The 18,707-nt window shown below is 28.5% G+C and overlaps 2 protein-coding genes across 8 annotated transcripts in view; one reads left to right on the top strand and one right to left on the bottom strand.

Annotated features, from left to right (window-relative positions):
- LOC135922411 (eukaryotic elongation factor 2 kinase-like) overlaps window positions 1-560 on the top strand; it is a 56,461-nt gene extending 55,901 nt beyond the window's left edge. For 2 of the 5 annotated variants that reach the window (XM_065456793.1, XM_065456792.1), the window contains one exon: window positions 317-559. In XM_065456793.1, coding sequence (XP_065312865.1) covers window positions 317-414 — 98 coding nt within the window. In that variant the 3' untranslated portion in view covers window positions 415-559. Of the gene's footprint in view, window positions 1-316 lie in introns of all 5 variants that reach the window. The other 3 variants (XM_065456795.1, XM_065456794.1, XM_065456796.1) reach the window with 3 other exon arrangements.
- LOC135922410 (hepatocyte growth factor-regulated tyrosine kinase substrate-like) lies at window positions 46-14,624 on the bottom strand. Of its 3 annotated transcripts, none has more exons than XM_065456790.1 (17): window positions 14,551-14,624; window positions 14,427-14,511; window positions 14,306-14,385; window positions 14,169-14,257; window positions 14,000-14,123; window positions 13,341-13,462; window positions 12,816-13,052; window positions 11,801-11,998; window positions 11,249-11,317; window positions 10,877-11,039; window positions 10,134-10,372; window positions 7,424-7,646; window positions 6,194-6,366; window positions 1,631-1,848; window positions 1,366-1,496; window positions 1,070-1,189; window positions 46-1,012 (listed from the first exon to the last, which is right to left on the bottom strand). In XM_065456790.1, exons 1-17 carry the CDS (start codon window positions 14,582-14,584, stop codon window positions 750-752), a joined length of 2,568 nt encoding a protein of 855 aa, XP_065312862.1. In that variant the 5' UTR covers window positions 14,585-14,624; the 3' UTR covers window positions 46-749. The 3 variants fall into 3 exon arrangements, with proteins under 3 accessions (XP_065312862.1, XP_065312863.1, XP_065312861.1); XM_065456791.1 differs by having other exon boundaries at window positions 48-1,012; window positions 1,070-1,312; window positions 12,960-13,052; window positions 14,551-14,623; XM_065456789.1 differs by having other exon boundaries at window positions 48-1,012; window positions 1,070-1,312; window positions 14,551-14,623.
- Between the last annotated feature and the right edge of the window lie 4,083 nt (window positions 14,625-18,707).

Here is an 18,707-nt window from a genome sequence, read left to right on the forward strand (position 1 = left end):
TTAAATCTAAAATTAAAAGATAAAGTTTATTCTGAGAATGAAATGAAGATTTATGCGTTTACAAAATATTATTATAATATCATCAATAAATGGGAAACGAACGTTATAAACACCCATGTTTTATGAACAATATATTTAAATATAAAAATTTTAAGACTTCAACTTAAAAATAAAATAAAATGCGCGTGTTAATTCAACATCAGCCAACTTTTTATGCGCTCAAAAGAAGGGTTTAGCTCGATGAAAGAATATTTTACTGAGCATGAATTTTTAAATTTATTCTTTATATTGTCGTCAAAATAAATATGTCATAAAGCCGAATGTTACAATAAAGCAGCCGAATATGCCATGAAAAATATGAAAGGAAATCTGGCTAACAAATATTTTATCTTGGCCGAAGAATGTGGGAGTTAATATATTATATTTTTTATAAAACTTTTTTTTAAATTAAATTTAATATATAAAAAAAATTGTTTTGTATTATCGATGATTTCATATTCTTTAGCTATTATATTTAAACCAATATGTTTAAATTTATTTTATCATTGCAACATCATTATATTTATATTTAAAATAAAATGAAACGTAGATGATATAAAATATTTATAGGGTAATAAGTTAAACAAATTAAAAAATAGTATAATGTAATGAGATATAATATTTTAAATATAATAAAATACAAACAAATATTTGGGCTTTTACATATCAAAAAAACGTTGTCAAGATTATTATATCGTTTATATTAAATATTAATCAAAACTAATTAACTGAGGACTGGTATCTTCTTGCGGATTTTGCGACGCTTTAGTCTCCGATTTCGTATTTTCGATTGGTAGAGAAATGTTTAAATGCTCTCCTTTAAGCTTAGAAGAATTTTCAAGGGAGACATTTAATTGAGGTCCTGATTCCTTAATAATAGATTTTGAATCTACCGAGAAAAAGGGACCATTATGATTTTCAGTTACGGGTAATTGAGTGGGTTGTTGAAATATGGGTAAGGCTTGATTCATGCCTTAAAGAATTAAATTTAAATTATTTTTCATATTTCATTGTAAATTATTAAGCATACTTTGCATATTATAAGCTAAAGCGGGGTTAGGTTGTGCATGCATCCAAGGATTAATCATTTGATCAACTGGTTGCTGTTGTTGATAATGAGCATAGTTATTGTTGCCGGTTGGTTGATTTCCTACATTTTGATTTAAATTGGTAGCATACTGTAAAGTTTGTGGATTTTGTACCATATTAAGTTGGGAGCTCAAGGTTGAGTTATCATTAGGCGGATAATTAAAATACAAGGGAGGATTTCCTTCTATTTATATATTTTTTAAATATATTTCTTATTACAAAAATATTATATTTTACGGTGTTGAGTGGGGTAAAATTGATTATTATTCATATAAGAGAACTGGGGTTGATCGTTGTTTGCAAGTCCATCATCTTTGTTGGAGGGAACAGTGTTAGGTTGGTAAGCCATATTAGTATTACCGATCCATCTAAAATGTGAATTATTAAAGTAAAGGAGTATTAATTTAAATTTCTAAATAAAATTATCATTATCATAAGAATATTGACATTCGAAAAACTAGACTTGATTTTCAAAAAATGTTTCATTTGTCCATTTTTTTACTGATTATTCATGACCGGAACTGGTTGCGAATTAGGAAATGTATTAACACCTCCAATCATAGGATTCATAGCTTGGGCATGTTGAGAAAAGTTACTATATTGCTGATTAAAAGGTTGGTTTCCAAAATTATTTTGATATGGATAATTTATAGGAACATTCATTTTTTGGTGTTCGCCCATTCTTTGAAGAGTGATTTGTCGTTGGTATTCTAAATATTCCTGTTTTTAAATTTGAATAAATAAATTATAATTTTTTTTTGATCTAATAATGTTTACCAAATATTATTGAGAATTTTAAGATATGATGAGATTTAAAAGAGAAAATACTACTCGAAAACAATGAAAATAATCAAAGCTAGCAGATATTACAGTCTTGGGGGCCTGCCCGTAAATAGTCAATAAAATATAGTCTTAGTGCGTGGTCTGAAAAGTATTAATCTTATATTTACTTCTATTCTTATTATTTCGCCTGATTGATGACACAATTTAAAAAAGAAGAAAAGTATAAAAAAAATCAGGTGGGAAATATATATTATTAAGTTATTGCTGAATATTTAAATTTAACGCACAACGTTAAAATAGAGAATAAAATAAATATTTTGAGTAAAATTCTTCTCTTATTAACATTTAAAAAAATATCGGTCCGGGACTAAGTTTAAAAATTTTGCTATGCTGCGGGCGAGCTTGTGCTAAAAATATTTTAAATTTGCAGGTCTTAAGCAGAGATTATAAATCCAGAAAAAAGTAAGGCTAACCGAAAACATTACGCCGTAAAAAAAATTCTTTTAGAATTCATCACAAAATATAATCTCCAAAAATACAACAATTTTTTTTAACTAACTTCAGATATATTTAGTAATTATATATCTTAAGCTTTTTACCAAGGAATCATCAATTACCTCTATATCTACTTCTACCTTTTCTTTATAATATTAATTTTTCAGTTATTGAGGTACCGCTATCTATACTAAGATGGACCCAAACAGTAGGTTAAATTAGTGCCAATCAGCGAACTCTATAACAATTACTGATACTCTATAGTTGAGTGCCATTATTATAAACCAAGTTACTTCATAATTCCAACATTTACGAGGTAAACCTTGCTATCCTACATGCATCTTAGAGTCCTGTGGAGTCGGCCTACACCTGGATGGATATGAACAGTATATATCATCGCCTGAGAATTAGATTATTCCATCTCCTCTTTAAATAATTTTACAGGAGAGCAATTTTAATAATTAAGTTTCTAATATTTTCAATAGGATTGTTAACGTTATATTTGTTGAGTTTACTATAAAAGAAATATGTTTCTTTTGTTTTGTTCCCACTCAAAACAGTATTATACTTTATTTAGTCTTACCCGAATCGTAATTTATAGACAAAGCCTGTTTTTATATTTTATTCACTTAAAACAGGTCCTAGCCGCATGAAAAAATATAACAATACGGCGATATATTTTTTAAAATCGTTTTGTTGGAAAATGTATAGTAATATAAGGACCCCCTAAAAAGAATTATAGATCATGAATTAATTTATTATCTGTATTTTATATGGATTGTACTTATTTCAAAGCGACTATTCTTAACTAAAAAAAATATTCTCTTTTATGCTATATATCCGTGCTTGAATATGAGGTGGTTTACTTCACTGGACTTGAGTACGATGACAACAATGCCCGCTAAGTACGGTTCCCCAGTCCTATTCTCCGACAATCCCTGACCATCGAACTCCGCCGATTCCTCCCCTTCCCCAAAGGTTGGACTCTGTCCAACTAAAGAAAGAAACGGAATTACTCTCCTCCCTGCTTAAATACTGCTACCCTGGGGAGGGGTTAAACGATCTGGCGGTGCTTTCTGGCCATTTGGAATAGGCATCTACCAGAATTCGCCAATGTAAGTTGTGTAGTGGTCCTGCAAGGTCCACGCGCACCATTTCTCTTACGGTGTGGGCGACGAGCTAATTGGGGAATAGTATCCGTGGGGAGTTTTCTTTGAATTGTTGACAACGGTCGCACGTTTCCTGATTTTTGTGATATCCCTGTTTAATACCAGACATACTTCCGAACTGTTTCTTTTATTCGTACAATTCCCGGGTGTCCACTGTGAATTTCTTGCAATATTGTGGGTCGTAAGGTTTGTGGAATGATTAATCTGGTTCCCAGGACAATTATCTCCGTCTATCGACAATTAGATTTCAATTCTGCTACAAAACAGGAGCATCAAATATGAATGCCGACGCACTATCCCGACCACTGCTCGCCGACCAAGACGAAACCGAAATAAACCAAATTATACAAACCCAAATTAAAGCCCTACCCTTTACTCGAGATAAAATAAAATCCAGAACCATGCAAGACCCTGAATTATCACAAATCAAAGAAAACATACGAAATGACTGGCACCCAAAGATAACAACCACCGAATTACAAAAAATTTGGAATATAGAACTAATTGTAGATAGACGGAGACATAATTGTCCGGGGAACCAGATTAATCATTCTACAAACCTTACGGCCCATAAGTGGACACCCGGGAATTGTACGAATAAAAGAAACAGCCAGGAAGTATGTCTGGTGGTCCCAATTAAACAGGGATATCACAAAAATCAGGAAACGTGCGACCGTTGTCAACAATTCAATGCCCCATGGATACTATTCCACAACTGGCCCGTGGCCCACACTGTAGGAGAAATGGTACGCGTCGACCTTGCAGGACCACTACACAACGTACATTGGCTAATTCTGGTAGACGCCTATTCCAAATGGCCAGAAGGCACCTGCCAGATTGTTTAACCTCTCCCCAGGGTAGCAGTATTTAAACGGGGAGGAGAGTGGTAATCTAACAAAACTCCGTTTCTTTTTCCCCCCTTTTGGAATAATTTATTCCCTCTCCCCCTTTTCTATTTATGTACCTTTTTTAAAACTAATTTATCCCCTCGCTCACCCCCCCCCCCTCTATTTTTTATGTACTTTACATTTTTTTAAAAAAATTAAATTATCTTAGATATAAATCCACCCTGATCCGGCTCCGCGAGGGCCGTGTTATTTTTTTTTATATAGAATTAAGGTAGAAATTATAGTCGCTCTGAACCGGCTTGAGTGGCGTATGCCGTTAATTTTTTTTGGTTATTGACTATGTGTTTAATTAAATTAACTTAGGATTAATTAAAATCCGTCCTGACACCGTGGAGCGGCTATGCCGCTTATTTTTGTTTGATGTTTTGTGAGTCTAAGAAAATGAACTTAGGGCTAAACACCGCTCTAGTTCAGCGGCATGGCGAAGGCCATTCGATTTTTTTAAATTTTTTTTAATGGATAAGGTAAGAATTAAATCCGCTCTGATTCGGCGGCGGTGTATGCCATTCTTTCTTTTTGGTTGTTTAATAAAAAATTTTTATTTAGGCCTGAAATCCACCCTGATTTGGCGGTGCGGCGGTAGTAGAAGTTAAGCTAAGAGGAGTGTTGTGTTTATTAGTACATAAAAGAAATGTTCCTTTTTTGTTTTGTTTCCACTAAAAACAGTATTATACTTTATTTAGTCTTCAAATCATATTTTATAGACAAAACCTGTTTTTATATTTTATCCACTTAAAAATTGTCCTAGCCAGTTTCGAGATTGACCATTACATGAAAAAATATTTTAACAATTCGTAGATAGATTTTTTTATTGTTTTGTTGGAAAATGTATAGTATATAATGACCCCCTAAAAAGAATTATAGATCATGAAATAATTTATTATCTTCTTCTTTTTACTTCTTATGTAACGATTATAGATATTACTTTAATGTATTTTATTTGGATTGTAATTATTTCGAAGACTATTCTTACTTAACTAAATAAAATTCTCTTTTATGCTATATAACCGTGCTTGAATATGAGGTGGTTTACTTCATTCTGAGTGACCCGCGTCTGGACTTGAGTACGATGACAAAAATGCCCACTAAGTCCGGTTCCCCAGTCCCATTGTCAATCCCGGACCATCAAACTCCGCCGACCCCCCCCCCCCCCCCGAAGGTTGGACTCGACTATCCAATTATATCAATATTGGCTATCATTTGGACTATTTGTAAATATTATGGATTTTATTAAAAAATAGATTTATGTAAAAATGCCATTTTTGACAAAAAATGGATATGGAAATAACCTATTTTTCAGGCGATGATATATATAATACTACTGTTCATCCCAAGATGATCAGTAATTTAGGAATTTTTGGTGATTGAATATTTAATTTTTTTTTAAAAAATAAATAAAACAAGAGCTTTTAAAAATTGTTAAAATCTTATCCTAGAAAATAAAATAATATTCATTTACTAGTCATCATTTTTTAAACATCGGGAGGGGGGGAAGGTAACAAATTGCCCAAATGTGCTGGCGGGATAATTCCTTTTAATAACAACGACGGACTTAAATAATTCAAATGAATATTCATTCTCTAATTATATTTAAATATAGAAAATCTGATAATATTATAATGCTATCCTATTTTATTCTATTATTTATTATGTTACGACCTCGCAGAACTTTAATTCAAGTTTTAAATCCTATTTAAAAAGTATATAAACTTGTTTTTGTATCCTCATCAATTGTAATTTTTGAGACATTTGCAGTTTCTTTTGTCTTTCAATCTCTTCAGCTTCCTTTCTCTCTCTCTCCCTGAAATCTTCCCTAAGTGCATTTAAGGCGGCTCTAGCATCCTTTATTTGAGATATTTTGTCTTGCAAAGATTCCAAATTGTCTTAAAGTTGTAAAATAAAAGTACTTTTAATTTTATATTAAATCAGCTTATGTGAAGTAAATTGGAAATTTAAAAGTTATTTCCATATCAATTCTTTTTATTTTAATTTTGACAATCCATTTATTATAGTAGATTGGCAAACATGAATTGAGACAACCGAGATAAATTTAATGAATTTTGGTGTATTTTTTTCAAAAATTTATATAAAAGTATATTTTAAAAAATTTACGGTAAAAATATCTGAAATTCACGATAAAAAAGGTCTGAAATTTACATATATCGGATCCGTCACTGCAAAACCTCGTAACATTTTTCATAATTTTTTTTGGAGAAAGTTGTGTTTTATAGGTTCTCTATTATCTACCTAAAGGCTCAAATCTTTGTAATGATTAAAAACAGGATTTTTATCAAATCGGGATACATATGAACATCTCTAAAAGTGTCCATATTTTAATAATAAAAAATATTTATGAGGCACACTCATAAAATTATATAAAGCTTTAATAATAATGAAACATGTTCTTTTTAAAATCTCATTATCAAAAATATTTTCTATTAAAATAGGATTATTCAAAAATATTTTTTCTTCCGCCTGAACATTTTTTTTTTAAAAAAAGAAGCTACTTACGAGGTCTAGCAGCGAGGATGACGATATGCTGAATTATAATTCCGGTCAAATCTGGTATTTTCAAATTTAAAAAACTGCCCTCAGTTAAATGATTAAAAATTGCGAGATTCTGAATCCCCAATGGATCTCATATCCCAAGATATATCGCCGGTTGTGTATTAAAGTGTTCCATTAAAGATACATTTTTTCGACAAATAAATTCTTTAATTTATTTTGGGCAAATTAGTGTTGTGAAATGGCTCAATTTAAACCGATTTTTAAAAATGGATAACTTCACATTTCGCCCAAAATATTGCCTAAACCTCGAGATTTTACTAATAGATGTCCAAACCTTTGCTATCTATGAACAATATCTCCAGACTCGTGTAATATTTTTTTCTAGACAATATTGAGCTAGCCTTTTAACAACACTATGGAAAATTTATAAACTTCGCTTATCCTCTTGAATCCGTATTTTATCGCATAACTTAGGTTGCAACTGACTAAGCGTAACAAATAGTGTTTGCACGGAACTGTCGTTGACGATAGATCTGTTACGAGAAGCGTTACTCTGCATCCTTTTGACGAAAATGTTTATCCCATTTTGAAGGGCATCGGAAAATTCTTCAATGTCTTTATACGTCGAGATGGAGTTATTATGAGATTGTAGTTTCTGTAAGATTTTTTGTGGGAGATGGATTAGATAAGTTAAAATAGTATGAGCTGGAGAATTATTGTGGAGCTAATAGTTAACAAATGGGCAGCAGCGTTTAGCACTATTTTTCTATACAACGCTTCGATAATTTTAGGTCATATTTTTTCAATGCAAAAATTACCAATTTCCACGTCAATCCTATTGTTTCAAAAATAATATTAAAAAAACAAACTCTTGCGATTTTTAATGCAAAAAAAGTTTACCAATTTGCACGTTACGTTAAAAAAATATAATTAGAAGAAGAACCCAAAAGGAAAAGAATTCAATTTATAAGCACTAAGTAGTCAATGGCAATTAGGAAATCAAATTGTAACAAAATAATTTAGTCATTTGATTAATATTATTAAATATTTAAATTCTAACTCCATTTCTTGTTCAAAACTTAATTAGCAAACAAAACTTCAAACTAAAAATTAATTTTAAATATATTTATATTCTATGAATCGAAATATAATTTTATCTATTTTATAAACCTAATGGTCGGGTTATCCGGTTTTTTAAACACGGATAACTCAATATTTTGTCCAGAAAAATATTATTCAAGCCTTAAGATATTGCTAATAGAGGGCACAGAGATTTGAACATCCCTTAATAAAATCTCGAAGCATAGGAAATATTTTTCTGACTAAAATATCGGGCCGTTTTTAAAAATCGGCTCAAATCTAACCACTAGGTTGTAGATTATATTAAATTGATTTAAATCAATTCATTTTTTTGTTTTTATTTTCTAGTAGTTTTTTTTCATCCGAAAACATTTTTCTTTTACTAAACTTTGCTTGTAAGTTTTGAATTAATCACTAAATTTTATTATCATAAATTTTTATTTAAAATTTTGTTTGAAATAATACGAAAATTATTTTAAGATTGTTGTTTACTAAGGAAATGTAAAAAAATTATTCATTTCTGATCTCATCCTCGACAACCAAACTAGACCGAACCCGATGGGGTAACTCTATTCCTTGGAAAGTTATACCACTGCATGGAATTATACTTGTGTGGACCATTCCGCATAATCATTTTCTAACAACTCTCAAGGGCAAAAAATTGAAAAAAATAGTCACCTACCTGTTACATGTTTGTAACTTTATATTTTAATAAACTTTATTATTTTAGAAGGCTTAAGGCGATCGTTTTTTAGTAACGATATATTATATTGTAATAACATATATATGTTGTAATTTGGATAACGTGATTTTATGTTATACAATTTTAGATAATGGATTTACTAAAAAACGAAGATATATTATTTTTGATCAGTTAACTTTTTTATAATAAATAATCATTTTAAAATCTTATATTTAAATTAAATTCTTTATATTGAACTAAATTCCGACTAATTCCTCGTACAAGTCAAGCTAACATCTCCGCTTGTCAACAGTACCAAACAACCTTCCCCCCCCCCCATAATTTAGGCCCTATTGGCTCATTAGGAGTTTAAGTCTTATAAAGTTTTCAAGAATGTCAATGTAATAAAATGAATCTATGCTCAATTAAAAAACCTTTTTATCGTAAGTTATTTTCACAATTTTTATTCTATTATAAAATTTGATTTAAAAAAAATTTATTCGTGCCAACTCTAACAGATGGCATGACATTTTTTTTTTAAATCGATCCCTTGCAGAAAGAAAGAGTTAAAACCGCCAAAATATGGGTTAGAGATTTAACGGGTTTAATATTTAATAAATTTTGGTGTCCGCAATACCCCAAAAATATCGTTTTCTAAACCTTGTTCTTATTTCGAATAAAAATTTATATGAAATTGATTCGTAAAAATTTAGTTATTTAATTTATTTTTAAAATCAAATTTATAAATAATAAGTGAGCGTATGATTTGAAAGAATAACTAGGAGATTTAACGTGAAATGTCTAATAATTTTTTATTTTAATACTCAAAATAAAATCTTATTACGAAATTAAGCATACATAGAAATCCATATAATTATGCCATTACAAAAACTATGAAATATTTTTAAATAAATTTTATATTATGGATTAACAAAGAATACGACACCTAATCATCAAGACCTGCAGACCCGGCCCTAAGACTGCCCTGGATTTTTATTTTTTTAAATATAACCGGGCCTGGCCTGATTTTTTTTATAATACCTGGAGGCTTTAATTTTTTTTAATACCCGGACCGGGCGGTATATTTTATAACCAAATATTTTAATCGCCATTATTAGCTATAAAATTAAAAATTATCTATTTTAAAAAAAATCCAGGCTGGGCCTGAAAATATAAAACTCGGACTGGGCTGGGCTGAAAAAAAAATCCGGGTTGGGCCGTGCAAAAATAATCCAAAAATGGCGCTAATAAATTCAATTTCAGTTTTAGTATGAAATGTAGCTTAGGATCAATCCGAACTAAAATCGGAAGAATGGAAATTTAAAATATATATGTAATGACATGTATTTAAAATATAAAAAAAACTAATAATCTTAATACTTCGTAAGCCAGCCCTCCATAATTATTATTGAAATTGGGTTGAGCTAGGGAAGCGTTAGTTTGCTTCGGAAAAACACTTTTAGCATTAGAAATGGCGTCATTATTAGAGTTCCAATTAGGCTGATAATTGGAGATAGACACAAAGCTTGATATGTTAGAGAGAGTCGGGGATGGGCATGAATTAGTGTTAGTCATTGCTTCCGGAGCTGATGGCAAAGTTATATTATTGCTAATATTACCTTTTTTTAAGTGTTAAATTAAAACCATTAGTATCGGTACCAGTTGCATCACTGAAAATAAACCTTAATCTTTCTAGGTTCTGAATTTTACCTGGAGCATATGAACGATCGAGAGTTTCAAATGTTAAATTTCAAATCCTATTGGAAAGCTCATATGCTACCGCCTAGGTCTTATGCTGCATTTATGGAAAGCGCAATTGGCTACCAAGTAATGCAAAATGAATTGCTAGAATCACAGCTGATTCATCACATCGATAATACGAAATATATGTTAACAAGCTATCGCATTTCCATCATTAGGCCCAGTATTTATCAATTAAACGTATTATTGGCTTGATTATCTAAATTATGTAGCGAATAATTTCGCGTCGCTTGAGCGAATCATGCTGACTATAAATGAACTTAAACATATGACTAATAAAAAAAATGATCTACAAAAGAAGGAGGAAAAAAAGCTTGATCTGATAAACAATATTGATAAGAAAAAAAATACAAAAATAAAACCAGGAGGTTGGGACTTCATGGAGAGTTGTTTCTGTTTAATTTCCCAATAATCCCGATCCAAATAACGTGCCAGTTCATTCTCCATATCATTTTCAACGGATGAATAATAACTGCTGGATGGAGCATTGTGATAATTCGAGGTGTTTTTATTCGTAGCTTGCGTCTGATAAGCGAATCAATTGAATCGTTTAAATGATAATGACCAGAAAGTAAATTAAAAAATGGCGATTAAAATATATATTTCTTTCAAAATAAATAAACTTAAGATTTTTTTAAAAAATAAATGAGGAGTATACAATAGATAAACATTTGTAAAATTTTTAAATATATAGGAGCCAAAAATCATAAAGACGAAATTTTTAAAACACATACCCTATTTTGTTGTTGTCGATCGTCGATATTTGAAGTCGGACCAACGCCCAAATACAGATATTTTGAGGCCTATTTATTATTTGACGTAACGTTGATTAATATAATATTTAATTAATTTGGAAATATACATTCGGTATTAAAAAAATTCAGAAAAACTTAGTTAATATAAAGCATAGGATTTTTTTAACCGAACACGCGTGTCTTAATATTACACGCAATTTTATAATAGTTTGTGGGATGAATCGCCATTTTTTTCTTAATAAAGTACCAGGTCACATTATTTTTAAATAATAACGTTTAAACACAAAATAATATTATTCCGATATCGAATATATTAGACTAAAAAAAGGGAGTAATATTTTAGGCAGAACAAGATATTAATTCTCCAAAAATAGTAAATTAAAAAAATATATGTATTTTGGCAAGTGAATAAAATGAAGAAGCACTTGACTAACAATGACTTTTTCATTATTAAAATGGCGACTCGTTGCGCCTATTTCTCATATACACCACATCTTTGTGGAAATTTAACTTATTAAAATAAGGAACAACCTTAGCAGCTTTAGCCAAATTTGATTCCGCTTCGCTAGCTGACAGCGCGAGCGCTAATTCGATTTCCTCCCTCTCCTCAATTTCAGTCTTTTTGGGTGGCTCTTGACTTTGCTTACTCAAAGGACTGTTTAGGTATTCAAAGGGCAGTGAAGATTTATCATTCGTAGGAACATTGTGCGACGGGCCATTTTTCGTATTCTACAAAAATGAGAAAAAATAATTAGTAACTACAATAATAGGGATTCCTAACGGATTGGTCCGAGCCCCAGAATCAGACATTTTTTAAGAGCTGATTTTTTTTACTTCGATTCATTCCTAAACTTAAAATTTTATTTACCTACCATACTTTGTTTTCTTTTTAAACTATGTTTCTATTAATATTTATATCGTATGAATCCTCCAGGTATTACTATTAAAAGTATTTAACTAACCTCCTTGGCCTCATTTCTAAAAATCAATTTTAGACAGAACATGATTTTTGTTTTTAAATTGAACATAATACCAAAAACAAGTTAATATATTTAAAAAAAGAGAGAAATGCCAATCATAAGAGATACTCCTTTTTCGAATATAAGGATTTTTTCCTGACTATTTCTCTGACTTATTTTGTTTGAAATTTATTTGCCATTTTTCCTAATATAATTGACTCTCTTCCTAATAACTGCTATAATATTTCCTTTCATGGTTAAATTTTAGGATATTTTCATGATTAAAAATTTTCTATTTGTAGATGTATAACTCAAGTTAATTGGTATATATTTAAAATGAATTCCAGAAAGATGTCCTGTTCAAAAAGACCCAGACAAAAATACAAAAATACCCATGGACAAAATGACACCAAAATATCACAATTTTTAGAAAAATTAAAATGCTTAAAAAATGTGGAGTATTTTTGTCCTGGATTTATTTAAGTTTCAACTTTAAGTCTCCAATTTTAATGTTAAATAAATAATTTAATTTTAATGAAGTCCACTCTACCATATCTATTTTATTTTAAGCATTAAACTGAACTTACTTTATTAATTGGTATGGTATCATAGTGTGAAAAATCTTGATAATCATCATCATACAGAGTTTCTTTAGTGGATTCATGATCTAGTTCTAAAGAATTAGCCACATTTATATTTTTGTTATTAGCAACAAAGCAATCATCACATACCCTAACTTCTCTCTCGATTCCAAATTTAGGTATGATCGAGGACTTGGATGAACATTTTTGACAGAAAACTTGTCCACAACATCTACAATGATGCTAAATACAATTTAAAAAATTAACTATTATTTTAGTATATATTATAAGTTAATCAGAGAAAATGGTATGGTATAGGCTACCTGGGCTCTCTAACACAGGATATGAATCAATCATGGTGCCCATCAATGTATAGTCAGTATATATTTAAAATTTCAGTTATGGATGAATGGGTTACAATGACTTAGGAAGATTTAGAGAGCTCTGTAGCCAACCCTTCCATTTAATTAATTTTTTTTAATTCAAAATCATGGATATTTGTATAATTAATTAATATTGAAGATAAAAAACCTTTCTTTGAACTAATGTAAATGTCGTTTTGCAATTATAACAAGTTTCTCCGTCAATCCAATCAGGAGGAGTTTCTGTCATAAACATGGCATCATTCTCTTTTAACATTGGAAAATTATAACCTATTAAATAATAAAACATTAGAGTTTAAAATTTTTAATAAATGGTGAAAAATTATATAAGAATTATTTTGTGGTGGGGGTGGGGTCTATATCAGAGACGATTTACAACTGTTTAAGGCTGCATTCAAAGTGGAGATGGATCCATTTTTTACTTCCGTTCCGTCAAGTCAATCTCATTAAAAATGATATATATATTCATAGTGTGTCCATTCCCCATATTAAAAATGGATCTGGAAAATTTTATAGAGCGTTATGTTACTTATAATTTTTTAAAGGCCTAATTCATATAATTTAAATTCATTTTCTAAAATTGTTTCTGGCTCAAGTTTTGTAAAAAAAATTAGGGTTCATTTTTATATAATTTATGAACTCCCAAATAGCCGGTGCAGATGTGTCAGGCTTTATCTGATCCAGGTCTCTGTAGAATATATATACTTTATATATAATAAAAGAGATATTTAGTGCCCCATTACCAAACTCTCTAAGTAATACATTTTTGGTCATAAATAATTTAAATTAGTATATATTAATATATACCTTCCATTTTCATTAATACATAGGTATCTTTAACTATATGATAATTAGGTTCATTTCTAAAAGCATGGGACCAAATTTGAATCAATTCAAGAACTTTTTGTCTGATTTGTTCATTGGTTGTTTCCTATTAATGGGATTTTATTTCAATAAATAAATGTGTGTGAAAAACCTTCAGAACTTCCCGAAAATCTATCATAAATTCCTTTGTAGCAACCTCTTTATGTATACTTATTCCACAATTTTTTACAACAGATTCAAGTACCTATAAAATAAATATTGTAAATAAAATAAAGGTAATACTTTAAGGTACTTGTAGGGTATATAAAATTACATTTGGGTTTGTTGAAAATAACTTTCTTTTAATAGCTTGCATCGCTGTTTTAGGTCTATTAAACTTATTATATATTAGATGTTTAATATATGTTACGTTATATCTTTTTGCCTAATCATATCACATATCTGCATGATAGAATTCCAATCAGGTTCTAATAGCATGTTACTAGTTGCCTTTTCTACAAAAATATAGTATGAGTGATTAATAATCATTTTACCTAAAGCATTTTCAAAAGCTGATAAACGAAACATTATCCTTTTGATGCTGTGATTAATGAATGTTTGAAAATTATGTAAAGGGCTATTATATATGATGTCACTCAACATAATGACATATATATGAATATCATTGGTCAACATATGGCAATTTGCTAAACAACAACCAAACCTTATTAATGCAATGAGAGTAAGGCTCGTATAAATATTTACCAATGACGAAGCGTCCATAGAAGCAAGGGAAGCATTGCTTTCCTTGAAATTTTTCTTACAAAATTTTTAAATAAACTTAATATAATCTTTGTACTATGCTAAATAACTAAACTGACTTCGTTAAAAAAATTAATATTTTTATGTTAAAAAGATTAATATAATTCTTATAATGATAAAAAGATTAATATTATTTTTACTACGTTAAAAAGGTTACTATTATTTTTACTACGTTAAAAATAATATACATGAGGGAAGCAAATTAATATTGCTTATTTTTTTTTAATAAATAAAGAGAAAATCATGCCATGGTATTGTGTAATTTTACCAAAAATAAGCATTGGGGAAGCAAATAAAAAATGCTTATTTTTTTTAATAAATAAAAGAGAAAGAAATTTTTTTATATAATACTTTTTCCTTACTTTTTTAAATAAAAAATTTTTTGTTTTTAAAATCGTTAATTTATGTTTGATAAATGTAATTGTATTATTGAAAATTTATTAACATTTTTATTTAGCTCAAATAATTTTGATGCGAAAAAATTGATTATTGAAAAAGGAAGACCAAAACCAATTTTACAAAACTTTAAAAAAGAAATCAAAACTTGCATCCGTAGTTTTTTTATCGAAAATATGAATGGCTCACTGGATGTGAATTTTTTAATTCTCTATATTGTTGGTCATGCCTATTATTCCCAAAGGAAAAATATGTTTGTAATGATAAAGGATTTTCGGCAAAGGCAGTTAAACGGCAAAGAATCAACCGCTCATTTGCAGTCGATGATTCAATTAAAAATATTGGCCAAAATCGTATTGAAAATATGATAGATTCGATGCGCAAAATATCAATCGAACAACATAATTCTAAAGTCAAATCAAATAGAGAAATATTGATCAACTCTATATTTTTACTGGAATTTAGGAGCTCGTATTTTATGGTGATGATGAATCTTCTAATCAGTAAATAAAGGAAATTAAATTTATTTGCTGGCGGAAGAAAATTTACTATTGAAACATCATTTAGAAATAGTGCAGTTTTTATTGGACTATCAAGTAATATTCAAAATGATTTGATTAATTCTATTTCATATGCCTTTCACCAAAAAATATTAAATTCGACGAATTGTTAGTAATTAGTAAATTCCAAATAATCAAAATTTCCCAAAATATTTATTAAATAATTTAAACGACACTTATTCTCAATTTTTCGACTTATACAAGCTGGAAACCGAATTAAAGGTAGTGTTTCGGATTGAATTTAGAAAGAAAAAGAATGTTAATGAAATACTTTTAATATGCACCGATTTGATGAAAAGTTTTAAAGAGTTTTTTAAATTATGCAAATTCATCTTAACTTTGGCTTCAACAACAGCAAGTGCAGAACGGAGTTTTTCATCTTTAAAAAGAATCATATCTTGCAGAAACAGGATGAGCCAAAATCGATTATCGAATTTATCTTTGATTTTGATTGAAAAAAAATTATTAAAAAATTTAAAATCTAGCGATAATTTTTATAAAGCAGTACTTGATCATTTTACTCATAAACAAAGACGAATACCAGTTATTTATAAATCTTAATGTTTTCATGATTTGAATTTGACTACAGGGTTGCATGTGTTTTATTTGGTGATATAATAAAAACAAAAACTATTAAGTGGTATAATAATAATAAGTTTGAAGTGTTTAAAAAAACAGAAATACCACATTTATGTATTAGGAAAAAAATTTAACAATTAATAAAAAAATTTTATAAAACTTTTTAATTATAAAAAAATAATTTTTTAAATTTAAAATGTTTAATATTAATAATATTTTATCCAATAATACCAATAATAGTTTTAGAAGTTCTTCTTTATATAATAATAATTCCTTTTTATCTAATCATTCCTTTTCCACATCATTTTCGCAATCTGCTAAAGTGCCAATTTTACTATAATAAACCCTATAAACTCACCGGCAATTCAAAACCCAAAAAGAAAATTTAATTGCTGGAATAAAGAGAAAATTGACATAGTAACCAAATTGTTGTCCCAGCCTGAAATGGAAAGAATGAAAATAAAGTTATAAAAATAAAGATGCCAATTTCGGAACACTCAAAACTAAACGAGAATGCAATTTAAAAATATAATATTTTCTTACAAAATTAAATCATTATGTAAATTATTATTATTATGTTTGTATTTGTAATTATAGATTATTATAATATATACAAAATAAAATATTCTTTGGTTGATAATTTTTATATTTCGTTCTTCTGAGCGCCTTTCTATAGAAAAAAACGAATGGCATTTACATTTATCTGCAATATAAGTTAATTACTTTAAAGGTGGGGGCTGATTTTTTAAATTCTTAGTATAAGTCTTTATGATCAATATTGAAATTTAAGGTTAGAATCTGAAATAAAGATCATTAAATACTACAATACAGTATTACACTTCCAAATCTTCCAAAAAATTAATTTTCCAATTACATACGATATTCTAGAAACATTTCATAGGTAAATTCTTTTGTTACTTTTTTTAAAAAAATTATTGTAAAAATTTGAAAAAATATTCACTTAAACTATTTTTTTCCTAATACATAAATGTGGTATTTCTGTTTTTTTAAACACTTCAAACTTATTATTATACCACTTAATAGTTTTTGTTTTTATTATATCACCAAATAAAACACATGCAACCCTGTAAAATAAAAATAAAAATTTTTTTTTGATTGCTTCCCTAATAGTAAACTTGACTCTTCGTCACTAATATTTACTAATAGTTGTTAATCCGTTGAGAATATGCTTATCACAATTTATTTTCTATTTTTTGCGATTCACTTTTTATTTCAATTAATTTTATAATTTCCTAAGTAGTCATTGGGTATATTGGCGTAACTCAAATCGAATTGCTATTTTCTTTTTATTTTAAATCTTAAAGTCAAATTGTTACTTTTTAAATTAACTTATATTATTTTAACGCGTTACTTTTTATCGTTCAATTAATTTAACTTAAGTTAACATTTACCATTTTTTATTTAAGTCGATTAAACTAATGCATATATGCTACAACTATCTGGTATGAGGTATAATATTTTATATAAATAGAACTATACACATAAAAGATTCGTAAAATGTAATTTGATAATAGTTTTTTATAATATAATAAAATGATAAAGTATGTTCTGTCTGCTGTAATTATAAGAACCAAATGAAGATAATTTTAACACAATACTTCAGTTTTAATTAAAGCATTTAAATAAAAAAAAATAAATAGTACAATGATTTTTAATTTATTTTACAAAGTTCTATTTAGTGACTTGAATTATCTTTATATAATCAACCACAAAAATAGATAAATATATGTAGATGTAGTCACTAATATAATTTTAATTCATGTAAATTATAATTTATTTGAATAATAGTATTCAAGACTTATATTATCATTAGGAAGTTTATAATCAGTTATCAAAAATTATTTACGATAAAAAATATAGATATAATTAAGTGGATGGGTATAAGTTTTTTTTAGTGAGTTTTGCATTCAATAAATTTTTTGTCATCTAAACGCTAGGATTGACAGTTGAGAAAGATGTCTTAAATTTGAGTCCAAGTTGGGAAATTTATTTTAAGAATTTTTTTATTTAAAACAAATTTGTAATGCTGTATATATAAGTATTTCATAGATTTAAGAGCATCGGGGACACCGCTGAAAAAGTTAGCCTAGTATGGACACGAACCTAAGGCTTTAAGCTAAACATTTTAACGTTGTAAAGTATATGACTCGTTTATTAAATCTGTCTCAAATTTCTTCAACAAATTTTGGGTCGAATTGGGAGAATAAAAGAAAATAGATTTTTGTTCAGGCTGGACCGCAAAAATGTATATGAAACGAGGCTCTAATGTGGATACAAATTTTAAAAAAATGGTCAGTGGCCAAATATATATTATTTTTTGGGAGTATTATGTT

The sequence above is a fragment of the Gordionus sp. m RMFG-2023 genome, chromosome 1 (assembly GCF_954871325.1).
Source record: "Gordionus sp. m RMFG-2023 chromosome 1, tfGorSpeb1-WG-v2, whole genome shotgun sequence".
Taxonomy (NCBI): domain Eukaryota; kingdom Metazoa; phylum Nematomorpha; class Gordioida; order Chordodea; family Parachordodidae; genus Gordionus; species Gordionus sp. m RMFG-2023.

Coding starts and splice junctions, on each gene's coding strand:
- LOC135922410 (XM_065456789.1), bottom strand. CDS start 14,584: ATGTTTCGTTTATCAGCTTTTGAAAATGCTTTAG. Junction 14,512..14,550: donor AGCTTTTGAAAATGCTTTAG/GTAAAATGATTA, acceptor ATATTTTTGTAG/AAAAGGCAACTAGTAACATG. Junction 11,040..11,248: donor ATCGACAACAACAAAATAGG/GTATGTGTTTTA, acceptor TTCGCTTATCAG/ACGCAAGCTACGAATAAAAA.